The sequence below is a fragment of the Anomaloglossus baeobatrachus genome, chromosome 4 (genome assembly GCF_048569485.1).
Source record: "Anomaloglossus baeobatrachus isolate aAnoBae1 chromosome 4, aAnoBae1.hap1, whole genome shotgun sequence".
Classification (NCBI taxonomy): Eukaryota; Metazoa; Chordata; class Amphibia; order Anura; family Aromobatidae; genus Anomaloglossus; species Anomaloglossus baeobatrachus.
In genome coordinates, this window is record NC_134356.1 from 652,389,348 (window position 1) to 652,406,804 (window position 17,457).

Below are 17,457 nucleotides of genomic sequence, written 5' to 3' on the forward strand. Positions count from 1 at the left end.
ATTTTTTATCACACTCCACTCGCACCGTTTTTCTCGCCGTGTGTCTTAGGGCGGCTTTGCACGTTGCAACATCGCAGATGCGATGTCGGTGCGGTCAAATCGAAAGTGACGCGCTTCCGGCGTCACTTTCGAGATCGTAGTGTGTAAATGCTAGATGATACGATTAACAAGCTTAAAAGCGTCGTTATCGTATCATCGTTGCAGGCTCCGACTTTTTCATAATTATGCTGCAGCAACAGGTACGATGTAGTTCCTCGCTCCTGCGGCTGCACACATCGCTGTGTATGAAGCCGCAGGAGCGAGGAACATCTCCTTACCTGCCGCCGGCGGCTATACGGAAGGAAGGAGGTGGGCGGGATATTTAAATCCTGCTCATCTTCGCCCCTCCGCCGCTATTGGCCGCCTGCCGTGTGACGTCGCTATGATGCTGCACGACCCGCCCCCTTAGGAAGGAGGTGGGTCGCCGGCCACAGCGACGGTCGCAGGGCAGGTGAGTGCATGTGAAGCTGGCTTAGCGATAATTTTCGCTGCGCCAGCTATCAGAAGATATCGTACCTGCGACAGGGGCGGAGACTATCGCGTGCGACATCGCAGCATCGGCTTGCGATGTCGCAACGTGCAAAGCCCGCCTTAGGCCTTATATCTCCTCCTGTGCTGATTAGCCATCCTCACAATTAAAGGCCCCGTCACACGCTACGATATATCTAACGATATGTCATCGGGGTCACGGAATTTGTGACGCACATCCGGCATCCTTAGAGATGTCGTAGCGTGTGACAGTTCCGAGCGACTGTTAACGAGCAAAAATACTCACCTTATCGTTGTTCGTTGACGCGTCGTTCATTTTCATAATGCCGTTCCTCCTTCTGCGCGCCGGTGGTTCGTCGTTCCTGAGGCAGCACACATCGCTCCATGTGACATCCCGGGAACGATGAACACAGCTTACCTGCGTCCTGCCGGAAATGCGGAAGGAAGGAGGTGGGCGGGATGTTACTTCCCGCTCATCTCCGCCCCTCCAATTTTATTGGGCGGCCGCTGTGTGACGTCGCTGTGACGCTGAACGTCCCTCCCCCTTCAGGAAGAGGATGTTCGCCACCCACAGTGACGTCGTGAGGGAGGTAAGTACGTGTGACGGGGGTTAATGACATTGTGTGCAACAGACAACGAATTGCCCTTGACGCGCAAACGATGGAGGCAAGTGCGATCGCTCATGCAATCGCACGATATATCGTTGCGTGTGACGGGGCCTTAACTCCTTGCTGCCCTGTAATCTCCCAGTTCATCCCTTCTCTCTGAGAGACAGGGGACCCATGACCTCTAGTGGCAGCTGGCCATATTGCACAGGGGAAGGAATAAAAACGCACATTAATATGTACCGCCCCGCACTCGGCTGCAGCCGAGCTGCTTGGATCCGGGCTCGTGTTTCGGTGGCTCGAGTGTCTCCGGACCGGGGGTCACGTCGCTCTGTAAAGGGGGCTGGCGTGTCGAGTGGGGTTTTGGATTAGATTTAGAGTTTGTGACGCCACCCATGGGTTGTGGTGAATGTAGGCACCACCGCTGCCGGTTACTGGGCACCCCAGGGGAGATATTGGGAGCAGCTTGTGATGTTAACCCCTCTGTGGGCAGGGGATGGTGGCCCCGGGACCCGGTTGGTGTGGTGCAGTGTCGGTGCGCGGCCCGCAGGCCCAGTAGTACTCACTCGGACAAACACACGGGAGTCTCTGGTAAACCAAACGGTGGATAGTCGGTGCCCGCAGCCGGTGGCTTCGGTCCCCAAACGGTTGGTGGTGTCCGTCTTCTCCTGCACCTTTATGTAGATTTTGGACAACCGCGCTTCAGCGACGGGGGTCCCGCTCCCCGGCGTGTACGTCGGGAGAGCCCGTTGCCCGCAGGCGCTGGCCCGGTGGATCTTTGGCCCTTGGCGGTGGCCGTTATCCGGAATCGGTGGGCGGTTGCCTTCTTTTGGGACTTTGGGTGGGAAAAGACCTAGAGTCCAGACCTCAATCAGTTAATTAACGGGGTCCGGTAGATTCGGGACCATGTTTCAGAGTCTGAGTACCCTCACTGTGCTCCGGTTTCCAGCTGGTTTCCTGGTTCGGTACCGGCGGGCCACTACCCTGTCCCAGCTACCTACGGTTCCACCAGGACTGTCTTCCCGGCTCCTGCAGACGGCCACCACCGTCTGCCTCCTGCTCAGAGTGCCTGGGCACCTACCCAGGGCACAGACAGATTTTACTCCACCTGACTTCTCTCAACTACTCCCCTCCTCCTCCAAAACAGATCTGCTATAACTACACCGTTTTTCCTGCCTCTGGGCATGTGAACTCCTGGGGGGCATGGCCAACTGCCAGGCTCTGCCCCCATGGTGTGGACATCAAACCCAGAGGGAGGTAACCAGGGTTTTAATGGGTTGGCTGCTATCACCTTATTTCGGGATGGGTGTAGTGCATGGGGCTAACTGTGACTATCTGGCTAGTCCAGGGTGTCACAAATACAATGCAGCAAAACATATTAGTCACCAGCGGGGACGTGGGGGCGGTAGAGTGCTGGTCATCCTCTTACATCACGATGGGCATGGTGGGGTCAGAGGCTTGCTTGGCAGTAGAAACCATGGCTCACAGTCAAGAAACAGGAAGAGGACATCTGGAAAACCAAAGAAGAGGCTAGAAAGAGCAGATTGGCAAGAAAAGCTGTGGAGAGATAAGGCGCAAAATAGGGTCTTACCCGGTATGACACACGGTAGGTGAATGTAGGCTGGAACACTCACCTGGTAGGGTTGTGCAAGTCACAACCCCTATTTAGGCATGTAGTAAACGTGGAAGGCAGCGGCCCCGCAGCGTTAAGGTAATTGAAGAGGTAGAAGATAAAGCAGGTTAAATGCCGCGCCAAACCACAGGGGTCCAGATGTTATTAGTAAATCCCTTTTTCTTTATTTTCACAGGTCTACGCGTTTCGAGGACATGCCCGTCCTCGTCCTCAGAACAATGTACAGTTAGTTTTTCTCTGTACATTGTCCTGAGGACGAGGACGGACATGTCCTCGAAACGCGTAGACCTGTGAAAATAAAGAAAAAGGGATTTACTAATAACATCTGGACTCCTGTGGCTTGGCGCGGCATTTAACCTACTTTATCTTCTACCTCTTCAGAAAGAGCAGATTGGAAGATAGGACTGGGAACTGTGGTGACAGAATAGGTGAGCCGGGAAGTGAAGATTTTTTTTTTCAGCCCTTTCCTCTACAAAATCAACAAAATAGAGGCTAGTTGGGATTCTCTTTGGCTCAAACTGATTTACTCATCTCTGATACACAAAATGTATTCTAAAACTCCATGTTATATGCTGTAGGTGTGTGCAAACTCAACTCGATACTGCTCATGTATCTGACTGTCTGCCGAAATACCTTGGAAGTAGAAATGTTATGACCAATACCAAGGGAATTCACAGAGACAAGTCACAAGATGCATGAGACCGTTACTGGAAATGGATTATAATTCGGCTATAGATATAAAAGAAAAACATGTTTTCATCTCGGACACTTCCTCTCTGATTCAGCAAATCTAAGCATAAAACCACTGGAGTATTTCATCATTTCATCCCTTAATATGGAGTCCGAGAGCAGCATCGACCATGAGAGACTTTATGAAGATGAAAAACAATCAGGTAACCATCATTTACTCTCCTTTTTTATAACTTGTAGTTGTTTTTTGATATTCTACATCTTTATCACTGTATAATTTATTGCCTTTTATGTTACCCACCTTAGAGAAGTTGTCCCCTTCTAAAAAATCTTTATTTATCGGCTGCAGTAGTTAGAATTAAACAAAGCGAGCTTTACTTACCCCCCCCCAGGTACAGACTATTCCTTACCTACAAAAGGAAAGATACGAAACTGGCTTTAGGGGGTTTTTTTTATAACCTTCGCAGCTTATGAAGGAAAGTATTCTGAAAGGTGACAACCCCTTTAATGAGTGACACCCAGGGCCGGCGTCAGCACCCGGCGCACTCTATCGGCAGGGGTTATGTATTCTGTGGCCCTCGGAGACCGTACTGCTTGGTTCTGGAGCTGCATTTTCCTGGCTGCCGGCTCTTTAAATCTGCATGTGCATGCTGTGTTAAGCATTAAAGCGGCTTTAAAGTTCACCTGTCGGCGGAGCTAGTGTGCCGTGCACTCCCGTCCCACAGATGAAGAGAGAACGGTACCGCAGCACTAACGTGCCAATGAGCTGTATGTCGCCCCACCCCAGTACTGTATATCCCCAGAGGTGTATGTCCCCACAACCAACTGCTGTATACCCTCCCAGAGCTGTATGTAACCCCCCACCTCAGTGCTAAATACCCCCCAGAGCTGTATGTCCCCCCCACCCCAGTGCTGTATAGTCACCAGAGCTATACATCCCCCCCACCCCAGTGCTGTATATCCAACTGTTTCTCCCCCATCCCAGTGCTGTATACCTCCAGAGCTGTATGTCTCCCCACCCCAGTGTTGTACACCCCCAGAGCTGTTTGCACCCCAACCCCAGTGTTGTATACCACTGCAGAGCTGTATGTCCCCCCACTCCAGTGCTGTATTCCCCCCCAGAGCTGTATGTTCCTCCCACAGAGCTGTATGTTCCCACACCCCAGAGCTGAATGCCCCCTTTAAAGCTGTGTGCCCCCTCAAAGCTGTATGCCCCAGTAATGTGTATGTCCCAAGCCCCTCCTGTGATGTATCAGCCCCTCCTGTGATGCAGCAGAATCACTGTGGTCTGTGTATAGCTATGTCTGTTAGTAATGGCCACAATCAGTGTGGCACAGACACATGCCCAGGAGGAGCTGAACAAGGGACAAGCAGGGGGAGGTGAATGAGGCTGCTGCCGGCTTCTCCATATTAATAATATCTCTAATATGTCTGTGTCTGTGTGCGCATGAATGATGTGTATCTATGTTGTCACTGTATATGGCTATGTATAGATTTATGTCTATTTAGATGTATTTTTATAACTTTGTCTTTAAATATGTATATATAGCTCTATGTGTAGATTTCTGTGTATGTGTATGGGGTCCAGTGAGATTTTTTCCCGTGGGGCCCACAACAACCTGGAGGCAGCACTGGTCACTCCTGCTTGTAAGTTGCAATCAGCAATAACAAGACTACAAAGGGTGTGTTCACAAGTTGCAGCTACAATACATTATTTTATTTTTTTGCCACGATTGAGGTTGAACTGCAACTTTTTTGCAACAATTGTAAGAAAACAATGTGTTGCTTCTCATGGATCCCGACAACATGTGGTGTTCACAATGTCCCAATTCTCCGGTATTCACCGTGTAAATGAACATCAACGAGATCACATAGATGCCCATTTGCATACTTGAGGTCGTATCCATATCAAAACACACAGATGCAGTAACTTGAATTTATGGGAACTAACAGATGATCATCACAGTGTGCACAGCACACACTGTCACAGTTCGGCAGTGTGCAGTCATATAGTGCCTGCAGACTTTTCTCATGAGATCAGACAACCATTTTAACAAGCCAGTATGTATTTTGAATGACTAGGTCAGATATTTTGGCTCTGTTTTACATATTTACAAAGCTCCTCAAATTGACATACAAGTAAAAACAAATAAAAATAAATATTTTAGCGTCGGCGTCCTTCCAGGGGCGCCGATTTACTCACCGCCTCAACCAGGTTGCATCCTCCCCCACTGCCCTGCAGCCGTTCACGTATGCTCCTGCTTTCTCCTCCCCCCAAGGCCTGTGCACACCATACAGGCTCACCGGGAATGTGTTTAGGGCACACACACCCACACTGGCCCTCCTCTCAAAGGGCCAGCGTGCCATTTCCCAGTAATGCCTCTCAGCCTATGGCTGAGAGGTACTATGTATTTAAGGTACCCTCCCATTAGGGAAGGTTCCTTCGCAATGTCCTTAGTTATTCAGTGTCCCAGTATGCTAGCTAGTTGTCAGGTCCCATGCTCCTGTCCCGTTACAGTCACCTGTACCTATGTCCACCTTCCCATACCTATTTGTCTCTGCCGTGCCGACCATACCTGCCCATACCGGGTAGAGCTAATTATTTAAATACACCTTCCCACCTGCTTTCGTAATGCGTGAGGCTAACTAGTCCCTACTCCCCTCTCACCTGTTTTATCTTTTTTTGGGTACCATATTATTGTTGGGTGTATATTTCAATATTTTCCTATTACACTATATGATCTTCAATGTACCTGGTGCTTATTTGCAAGTATATTTCTTTATATGCATTTTTGACCTTTGAGATTATTGATTTTGCATCTGTTTTTTTGTGACACGTTATTCATCCTGATCACAATTATTAGGTTTATACCGGGTAATGGGGATTTGATGGGAGTTTGCTTGTCTCTATATTTCATGCGAGACTCGTTTTTTTAAAATGTTTTTATATTTGGGCATATCTTTCACAATAAATGTTGGTATTTTGCATTTATAGGTCAGGTATTCTCCCCTCATTTGAGTTTCTGGTATTCTCATATGCACATTTTCTCCTTTTTTGCTATCAGACATCCCCATTACTAACCTAGTAAAAAAAAAAAAATACAAAAAAGACATTCTGTGTACTATGGGCAATCAGTGGAAATGGAGCATTTTCGGGCATTCAGGAACCATCAAATCATTTTGTTTTCTTTAATAAAAATCAATTCTCAGCTCATCAATTCTATCAACATATCATCATAGACATTAGTGGGGTTAGATGTAAACTTAGAAAAAGTGGCAGTGTCACCCAAAAGCTGTTCATTAACCTTTTTATACAAATTAATAATCTAAAGCCTGCTTTACACGTTGCAATTTCGCATACAATATCGTATGCGATTTGCAATGCCCCCATTGTATTTGTGGCATGTTCAATTTGTTGAACGTGCCGCACAAACGATTAACCCCCATCACACGTACTTACCTTCCATACGACCTCGATGTGGGCGGCGAACGTCCACTTCCTGGAGTGGGAGGGACGTTCAGCATCACATCGACGTCACGCGGCAGCCGGCCAATAGAAGCGGAGGGGCGGAGCTGAGCGGGACGTAAACATCCCGCCCACCTCCTTCCTTCCGCATTGTGGGCCGGGAGCCGCAGGACGTAGGTAAGATCTGTTCATCGTTCCCGGGGTGTCACACACTACAATGTGCGCTACCCCGGGTACGATGAACAATCTGACGTGCAATTCTAGAGAAAGGTACGATATGCGTGCGATGAACGTTTTACCGTTCAATCACAATCGCACGTACCTGTCACACACTGCAATGTACCTTACAATGCCGGATGTGCGTCACTTATGACGTGACCCCGCCGACACATTGTAAGATACATTGCAGCGTGTAAAGCAGGCTTAAGACAGCTCTTGCACTGCATTTATCGGCCTCTGTCATTATGATGTTATTATTACGCTCTGAAAGAGAAAGACCTCCTGGGGGATCAGTAGATGGCTCTGATGGGTGCAAGTGGGTCTGGAAGAAAAGGAAGGAAGGAAGGAAGGAAAGAAGGAGCCTGATGATATGGGGGTGTTTCATAACCAAAAGCATTGGATACTTGACCAGGATGGATGGCGGTCTCAATGTTGAGCTATATGTGAGTATCCTACAAGATGAGCTACTTCATACACTCGAATACTCTGGGTATGAAAAGAACGACATAGTGCTCCTACAAGATAATTAGTATTTGTCAAGCTTGGCGAAGAAATGATTAAATGGTAATGAAGTAGAGGAGCTGGATTGTCCCCACAGTCCCCAGACCTCAACCCAATCCAACACTTGCGGGTAGAGGTGAAGAAAAAGCTGTATACATCCCCAAGTGAGCTGACAATTATACACCAACATTGGAAACGTGTAGAAGAGAATCAGACCAAGAGCCCAGAAGGATTCGGGCCGTGTTGAAAGCTAAAGGTGGATTTACAACATGTCATCGGGCCTGTTATGGGCTCGCCAGCATCCGTTGCTGACATTTGATTGGTCAGTGGTGTGTTTTGCTGCAAATGAAGGTGGCATGTCTCTGTGCTGGAATACATTTAGCTGGATGCGCGTCCTAGGGTGAGGATGCAGATAGCGGTGATATCAAGAAGTGGAACAGGCATGGCATTGTGCAGCCCATGGGCCACTGATATACTGCAATAGCTTGTGTGCCAATCTTGTGCATCTCATGCATCCTACTCACATCGTTACCATCCCGCTCATAGATATTGCCTGTCCCGCACACAGGCATCATCTACTGTCCTTTCTCACCTGGATTACCACTTTACTGTCAGATATCAGCATTCAAACTCCCTCCGGCATAGATTTTTGCACTTTGTATTTGGGTAAACATTACTAAATTGTTAAATGCAATTTTTACAGGGATACGCTTCTTTGCTCCCTTACCTGGTGGCAATACTTGTCCTCCATATTGGCAGTTATTTTGTGCAACATCACTAGGGTATAACTAAAACAACAGCAGTACTAGCTGGAGCTTCCCGCTTGTGTACCGCCCTGAGAGGGGCCCGGCCGCTTCTCCGCTGCCTGGGCCGAGCCTCTCGAGGTCCGGGCTCGGGTTGTCGGTGGCACGAGCGCCTCCGGACCGGGGGCCACGTCGCTCTGTTAAAGGGGAGGCAGTGGGGTGGTGGTGGTGTGGGACAAGGCGCGCAGCCAGGTGGGCCGCGCTGTCGTTCCAACGGGTCGTGACGCCACCCACGGGTCGTGGTGACGCGATGCACCCCCGCTGTGGCTGGAGTGAAGGTGGGCTCATCCGGGATCGGTGTTGCGGCAGCAGCCTAGATGTTAGCCCCTCCGTGGGTAGGGGCGGTGTGTCCCAGGGCCCGGTGGTGGGGACGCTGGCGACGGTGTTGCTGTCGGGGTGCAGGGTGCCGTGCTGCGGTGCAGTATCATGCCTGGATGACACTGGTGTACTCACGATTAAGTCACACTCAGAGTCACTGGTAAACCAAAGTTCGGGTATGGTCGGGTCCCGCAGCCGGCTGCTGGTGTCCCCTGTGAGGTTGATGGTGGCCCCTTTCCCTTGCACCTCTTGTTGTGGTTGTTCGGCTCCCCTGCCTGGACAGTGGTAGCCCGCTCCCCGGCGTTTAGCTGCCGGAGGAGCCCTTGGTTGCCCGCAGGCGCTGGCCCGTCGGGTGTTTGGCACTTGGCGGTGGCACTCACCCGGTATCGGTGGGCTTTTGCCTTCTTTCGGGACTTTGGGTGTGGATGAACCCGTGAGGTCCAGCCAGCAATCAGTCAATTTGCCTAAACTCAGTAGCTTCTAAGCTAGGATGGGGTCTGAGTACCCGGTTTCTGGTGCTCCGGTACACGGTTGACTCCTCGGTTCAGGGCCGGCGGGCTCCAACCCTGGCCCGGTCCCTACGATTCCGCCGGTTGCTGTACCGGTACTCCTGCAGACGGCCATCACCGTCTGCCTGCCTGACGGTTCAAGGGTCCCAGGCTCCTACCGGGGTCCCTGACAGCTCTACAACTCCTGTCAACACTCTCTCTAGAACTTAACTTCTTTTACTTCCTGCCTCAAGACAGTAGTCTCCTCGGTGGGCGTGCCTTTCCGCCTGACTCCGCCCACCTGGTGTGCCCTACTGGCCCTGAGGGAGGCATCAGGTCTCCCTTTTGGGTGACGGGTGTGTCCTCACAGGGGATGGGGGTGTGTGTGTAATGTGGTAGGTGTTATTACCTGTGACCCCTGTGGTCCAGGTCGTCACACTTGCTCCTCTGTGATCGTCTATAAGCCATTGGGGTAGCACATGAGATATAGCGAATCCTACTCACCCCCACTTACTATGTAACTACAACACAGACAATCTCTGCGAGGCTCCACAGCTTTTCCACCTTCTACCTGCTTGTGTTTGATCTCCACAGTTAGGGTTACAAGAGACGTTTTGGTACCGTGTTAACCAGTTGAAAAATGATTGATTGTTCTCAGTGAGAGAAACAAAATTATAATCTTGTTGTGATACCTTTTAATGGCTAACTAAAATAAAATAAAATCGTGTTACAATGCAAGCTTTCGAGATATCTCAGGTCCCTTCATCAGGCATGGTATGACAAAATATCTCAAGAAACACAAATATATACACAAACAGAGCAGAGGGATGGCATAATAAAAGGATGTTTAAATAAACAAACACTGAGCTTAGAGAGTGAATCCTTAATTAGCTTTGATTAGTGGTGTGAAAGGTTTATTGTCCCAATATCCATGTAGGATCGGAGGTCTTGTGCCCTAGCAGTCTTTGGATTAGACTCATCAGATTTTGTAGTGTGTCATAAATCCTCCTGACAGGCTGAGTCCTGTGTGAACAGAGTTAAATATTTTAATGAATTTGTACTCCCAGACCCTTCGATGATTTTGTGATCTGAAGTTGCCTTTTAAATATGACTACTTTCATGTGGTTTATGTTGTGTCCTGAAGCACAGAAATGTTTGGCCACAGGTAAATGTTTTTTTTTATCTGTTATTGTGTGCCGGTGAGATCTCATTCTTCCTCTTAGGGGTACTTTGCACACTACGACATCACGGGTGCGATATCGGTGGGGTCAAATCGAAAGTGATGCACATCCGGCGTCGCTGTCGACATCGCAGTATGTGAATCCTTTTACATACGATTAACGAGCGCAAAAGCGTCGTTATCATATGATCGGTGTAGGGTCCGACATTTCCATAATTTCGCAGCAGAGATGGTTCGATGTTGTTCCTCGTTCCAGCAGGCAGCACACATCGCTCTGTGTGAAGCCGTAGGAGTGAGGAACATCACCTTACCTGCGTCCACCGACAATGAGAAGGAAGGAGGTGGGTGGGATGTTTACGTCCCTCTCATCTCCGCCCCTCCGCTTCTATTGGCCGCCTGCCGTGTGACGTCGCTGTGACGCCGCACGTCCCGCCCCCTTATAAAAGAGGCAGTTCACCGGCCAGAGCGACGTCGCAGGGCAGGTGAGTGCATGTGAAGCTGCCGTAGCGATAATGTTTGCTACGGCAGCAATCACAAGATATCGCAGCTGCGACGGGTGCGGGGACTATCGCGCACGGCATCGCAGCATCGGCTTCCGATGTCGTAGTGTGCAAAGTACCCCTTAGTCTCTCTCCTGTTTCTCCAAAATAGAGGCCCCCAATAGGACATATAGTGCACAGGATTACGTACACCACGTTGGATGAGGAGCATGTGAATGTCCCAGGAATTTTATAGTCCTTCTGTGTGTTAGGGATCTGTATCCGGACTTTGGTCTCTACATGAGTGCAGGTTTTGCAGCTCTTTACATTGTAGGGATAAGTTCCTCTTGGTGTGTCTGAGGGCATTGAGCTTCTGATCATGATGCTCCTTAAATTAGGAGGTTGCCTGTAGCATAGCAATGGTGGATCTTTGAATATTCTTGTGTAAAATGTAGTGAAGTTTCTTAGCCGTTTTTCTCAGTACCTCAAGCTGTGGGTTGTAGGTCACCACCACCAGAGGTACTCGACTATTTTGCTCTTTTTGTTTGTATTGAAGCAGTTTACTTCTAGGAGTCCTTGTTGCTCTAATGATCTGATCATCAATAGAGGTGGGGTGGTAGCCTTAGGGGTACTTTGCACGCTGCGACATCGCAGCGTGATGCTGCGATGCTGAGCGCGATAGTCCCCGCCCCCGTCGCAGCAGCGATATCCTTGTGATAGCTGCCGTAGCGAACATTATCGCTACGGCAGCTTCACATGGACTCACCTGTCCTGCGACCGTCGCTCTGGCCGGCGACCCGCCTCCTTGTTAAGGGGGCGGGTCGTGCGGCGTCACTGCGACGTCACACGGCAGGCGGCCAATAGGAGCGGAGGGGCGGAAATGAGCAGGACGTAAACATCCCGCCCACCTCCTTCCTTCCGCATATTGTCACGCTCCCCGGCTCCCCTGTCACGCTCCCCGGTTCCCCTGCCACGCTTCCCTGTCACGCTCCCCGGCTCCCCTGCCACGCTCCCCGGCTCCCCTGCCACGCTCCCCGGCTCCTCTGCCAGGCGTCCCCCGCTCCACAGCCTCCATGCCCCATCACCTGCGGTCCCCAGGCAGCCCGGTCCCCGCTCCCGGCGCCCGTCGGCAACTCTGCTCCAGCCCGGCTCTCCTGCCTCCTGTTCACCGCTCCCTGCTCTGGCTTCTGGCACCCGGGCCTCGCGCATGCGCATTAGGGCGCGCGCGCGGTCATTGACCCTCTCTTAAAGGGCCAGTGTCCTCCAACAGGATATTGAAGAATCAGGTACAGGGTATATAGGGAGATCCTTTCCAAGTGGGCGGGGCCTGTTCTTCGTGTTTTGCTAAGCTAGGAGTCAGGTCTCCTTGTGTCTTCTGGTATACTTACCTATCTCTCTCCTAGAGCCGCTCCTGCCTCGCCAACCAGTCCTGACGATACCCGAACCCCGAACGGTGATGGTCTGCCATCCCGTCAGTTCATACCATCTCCGATCCCTGTGGTGACCCGTCTTCTCGCTCCATCGGTTCCGGACTCTGCCTGACGTCATCTCGGCCTCCGAACCTGAGCTCCGTCACCCGGACTACCTTCAGTGACTCCGTGGTCCCAGGGACTTCTACACTCCACTCCTCTGAACGGACTGTCCTGCTACCCGTAGTGCTCCGGCTACCGGGCACCTTGCCTTCGGTGAGGTGTTCAGCCCAGTGGATCCACCTCCTGGGTCTGCCCGTCCACCTGGCCCTAACAGTAAGAACAGGCCATGGATCCCGCCGAAGCACTAGCAACCCAGCTGGGCACCTTGCAGCAGGAACTCGTACGACAGCGCGAGACCCAGTCCCACATGCTGGCCTTCATGTCCTCGGTGGATACCCGCCTGAACACGCTGCAAGCGACTGCCACGTCCCTGGCATCTCAGGCTACTACTGCACAGTCCACGGCCACGGTTCCGGTGGCGGCTACCTCGGAAGCTTCTAAACTCCGCTTGGCCTCTCCCCCCCGATATGCCGGAGATCCCAAGACCTGCAGAGGATTCTTAAACCAGTGCTCCCTCCATTTCAAGCTGCTTCCGCACCTGTTTGCCTCCGACCAAGCCAAGGTGGCGTTTGTGATGTCCCATCTAGAGGGTGAGGCACTGGCCTGGATGAACCCCTTGTGAGAGAAGGAGGACCCTGTGACCACTAACATCCAGGACTTCCTGCAGGCGTTTAGAACCACCTTTGACGAACCCGGACGTGCCGCCGCATCCGCCTCATCACTCCTCAGGCTACGTCAGGGGACCATGATGGTGGGGCAGTATGCCATCCGCTTCCGCACTTTGGCCTCAGAATTGGGGTGGAACAATGAAGCCCTCACCGCCGCCTTCTGGGAAGGACTCTCCAGTCGTATTAAGGACGAGCTGGCAGGCCGCGATGTTCCTTCCACCCTGGATGCCTTGATCGCACTAGCCACCCGCGTGGACCTCAGATTCCAGGATCGATCCAAAGAGGTGTCCCATGAGAGACGTCCGATACGGCATTCCTCTCCTCCGCAGAAGCCCGCCGTACTTCAGTCAGCGTCGTCTGGTGTCTCTGTCCACGAGCCCATGCAGATTGACCGTTTGCGGCAGTCCGAACAACACCGAGCAGAACGGCTCGCCAAGGGCCTCTGCTTCTACTGCGGAGAGGGCACACACCTGCTACGTTCCTGTCCAGAGAGGCCGGGAAACTCCAAAGCCTAGGGTTGGTAGGAGAGGCCACCCTAGGTGCTGGGACTCTCTAAGACCCGGTTACGTGGACTGTTCAAGTAACAACGGGAGAGACGCGGTTCACGGCCGAGGCGTACCTCGATTCCGGGGCAGCAGGCAATTTCATCCAGCAGGCCACGGTGGACAAGTACCAGGTGCCTGTTACTCCACTCGACAAACCCCTCGTGATTGCCTCTGTAGATAGGAGACCCCTCTCTGACACCATCTCGTGGATCACCAAGCCGGTGGAACTACGTATCGGTGCCCTGCACACCGAGAACATCGCTCTCTACGTCCTCCCACACATGTCTCATCAAATCCTGCTGGGACTCCCCTGGTTACGGACACACGAACCGTCAGTCAGCTGGTGTACTGGTGAAATCACCCGATGGGGCTCCTCCTGCCACGAGAACTGTCTGAAGACTATACAGCCCATCTAATGACCTCCGGTTCCGGAGTCCCTACCGGGACTGCCCTCGGCCTATTGGTCCTTCGCGGACGTCTTTGATAAAAAGGAGTCAGAGGTACTGCCGCCACATCGTCCTTATGACTGTGCCATCGACCTACTCCCGGGAACTACACCACCTCGAGGACGGATATATCCTCTGTCTCCTTCTGAAACAAGGGCCATGTCTGCCTACATCACGGAGAACCTGGCAAGGGGATTCATTCGGAGATCCTCCTCTCCTGCTGGAGCAGGCTTCTTCTTCGTTAAGAAGAAAGAGGGAGACCCACGCCCATGCATTGACTACCGGGGATTGAATCAAATCACCGTGAAAAATAAATACCCCCTGCCGCTCATCCCCGAATTGTTTGATCGGCTTAGAGGAGCTCGTGTGTTTACCAAGTTGGATCTTCGGGGTGCCTACAACCTGGTCCGCATCCGCTCTGGGGACGAATGGGAGACCGCATTCAATACTCACGATGGGCACTATGAATACTGTGTGATGCCCTTCGGCCTGTGTAATGCACCAGCAGTCTTTCAGGAATTGGTGAACGACGTGTTCCGGGACCTTCTCTACGTCTGTGTGGTGGTGTATCTTGATTATATCCTGGTCTTCTCTCCGGACCTCCAGACCCACAGAGAGAACGTGCAGCTGGTACTGCAAAGACTGAGAGAGAATCGGCTGTACGCCAAGTACGAGAAGTGTGTCTTCGAGCAGTCTTCTCTTCCCTTCCTGGGTTACGTAATCTCCGATACCGGCCTGCAGATGGACCCGGAGAAGGTCTCTTCCATTCTCAACTGGCCCCCTCCTTCCGGACTGAAGGCAATCCAACGCTTTCTTGGATTCGCAAACTATTACCGTCAGTTCATCCCTCACTTCTCTGCCCTGACTGCACCTCTCTCCGCCTTGACCAAGAAGGGGGCTAATCCAAAGGACTGGTCACCTGCGGCCGACGCCGCGTTTGGCTCCCTGAAACAGGCATTTGCTTCCTCCCCTGTGCTCCACCGTCCTGAGTTAAACCGACAGTTCACCTTGGAGGTGGATGCCTCCTCCTCGGGAGCCGGAGCAGTGCTCATGCAGAAGTCCTCCTCCAGGAAGATGGTTACTTGCGGTTTCTACTCCAAGGGCTTTTCAGCGCCTGAACGCAACTACACCATCGGTGACCGAGAGCCATTAGCAGTCAAACTGGCTCTGGAGGAATGGCGCTACCTTCTGGAGGGAGCAGTGTACCCCGTGATCATTTACACGGACCACAAGAACCTGGAATACCTGCGGTCCGCTCAGCGACTGAACCCACGGCAAGCCAGGTGGTCCTTGTTCTTTGCCAGGTTCGATTTTCAGCTCCATTTTTGACCCGCGGACAAGAATGTGCGAGCAGATGCCTTGTCCAGGTCATTCATGCCCATGGAACAGGAGGAGGAGACATCCCAGCCCATCATCTGCCCAAGTAAAATCATTCCGGTGGCCCCTGTCACCCTGGCCCAGATACCGACTGGGAAGACCTATGTCTCTGAGACTGACAGGCAAAAAGTGTTGCACTGGGGCCATGCCTCGAAAATAGCCGGCCATGCTGGTCAGAAGAAAACATGGAGTACAATTGTACGTCACTACTGGTGGCCATCCCTTCGCACGGACGTCGCTTCTTTTGTCTCAGCCTGCTCCTCTTGTGCCAGGAACAAGACGCCCAAACACCTGCCATATGGTCATCTTCTGCCTCTGCCTATACCCTCCGTTCCGTGGCAACACATTGCAATGGACTTTATTACAGACTTGCCCCTGTCCTCCGGACACACAGTCATATGGGTCGTGGTGGACCGTTTCTCCAAGATGGCTCATTTCGTCCCTATGGCTGGACTGCCCTCTGCCCAGGAACTCGCTGACGCCTACATACAGCACATCTTCCGGTTGCATGGCTTTCCATCACACATTGTGTCCGACAGAGGAACTCAGTTTACCTCCCGCTTCTGGAGGGCTCTCTGCAAACATCTGGGAGTGACTCTGGACTTTTCTTCAGCCTACCATCCTCAGTCAAATGGCCAAGTGGAACGAGTCAATCAGACCTTGACCTCCTTCTTACGTCACTACGTTAACGCCCATCACGACGACTGGTCCACGCTTCTTCCTTGGGCTGAATTCTCCCATAACCACCACTTCAGTGAGTCCTCCTCCAGCTCTCCCTTCCATGTCATTTACGGACTTCAGCCTTCCGTCCCTTTACCTGTATCCTCTTCCTCGGATGTCCCTGCTGCTGATGCTGTAGTCCGTGACTTTACAACAATTTGGGACTCTGTCAAGACGTCCCTTGGACGTGCTTCCCTGCGGATGAAGAGACACGCAGACAAGAGGCGTCTGGATCCTCCGTGTTTCTCTCCAGGAGATCTGGTCTGGCTTGCTTCCAAGTGCGTCCGATTGAAGCTACCATCATACAACCTGGGTCCTCGCTACATCGGGCCGTTTAAAGTCCTCAGCAAAATAAATGAGGTCTCCTACAAGCTGCAGCTCCCGGCCACAATGAGAATACCCAACTCCTTCCACGTCTCCCTGCTCAAGCCGGTTGTCCTTGGTCCCTTCTCCGCTGCTGCCAGTTCTGCTCCTCCTCCTATTGCTGATGATGACATCTATGCGGTAAGGGATATCGTGGCCATGAAAACCGTACAGGGCCGACAGTTCTTCCTGGTGGACTGGGCAGAGTATGGTCCTGAGGATAGGTCCTGGGAACCCCGGGAGAATGTGGGTACTCCCCTGATACGTGCCTTCCTGTCCAGGTTGCGGGGAGGGGGGCGTGGGGGAGGGGGTACTGTCACGCTCCCCGGCTCCCCTGTCACGCTCCCCGGCTCCCCTGCCACGCTCCCCGGCTCCCCTGCCACGCTCCCCGGCTCCTCTGCCAGGCGTCCCCCGCTCCACAGCCTCCATGCCCCATCACCTGCGGTCCCCAGGCAGCCCGGTCCCCGCTCCCGGCGCCCGTCGGCAACTCTGCTCCAGCCCGGCTCTCCTGCCTCCTGTTCACCGCTCCCTGCTCTGGCTTCTGGCACCCGGGCCTCGTGCATGCGCATTAGGGCGCGCGTGCGGTCATTGACCCTCTCTTAAAGGGCCAGCATCCTCCAACAGGATATTGAAGAATCAGGTACAGGGTATATAGGGAGATCCTTTCCAAGTGGGCGGGGCCTGTTCTTCGTGTTTTGCTAAGCTAGGAGTCAGGTCTCCTTGTGTCTTCTGGTATACTTACCTATCTCTCTCCTAGAGCCGCTCCTGCCTCGCCAACCGGTCCTGACGATACCCGAACCCCGAACGGTGACGGTCTGCCATCCCGTCAGTTCATACCATCTCAGATCCCTGTGGTGACCCGTCTTCTCGCTCCATCGGTTCCGGACTCTGCCTGA

At 52.3% G+C, this 17,457-nt stretch overlaps 1 protein-coding gene across 1 annotated transcript in view; it reads left to right on the forward strand.

The window, feature by feature from the left end:
• The first annotated feature begins 3,523 nt into the window (after positions 1–3,523).
• The window catches only part of LOC142302011 (hepatic lectin-like), an 82,471-nt gene continuing 68,537 nt past the window's right edge, over positions 3,524–17,457 (forward strand). The window contains exon 1 of the mRNA XM_075343085.1: positions 3,524–3,659. Coding sequence (XP_075199200.1) covers positions 3,602–3,659 — 58 coding nt within the window. The 5' untranslated portion in view covers positions 3,524–3,601. The remainder of the gene's footprint in view (positions 3,660–17,457) is intronic.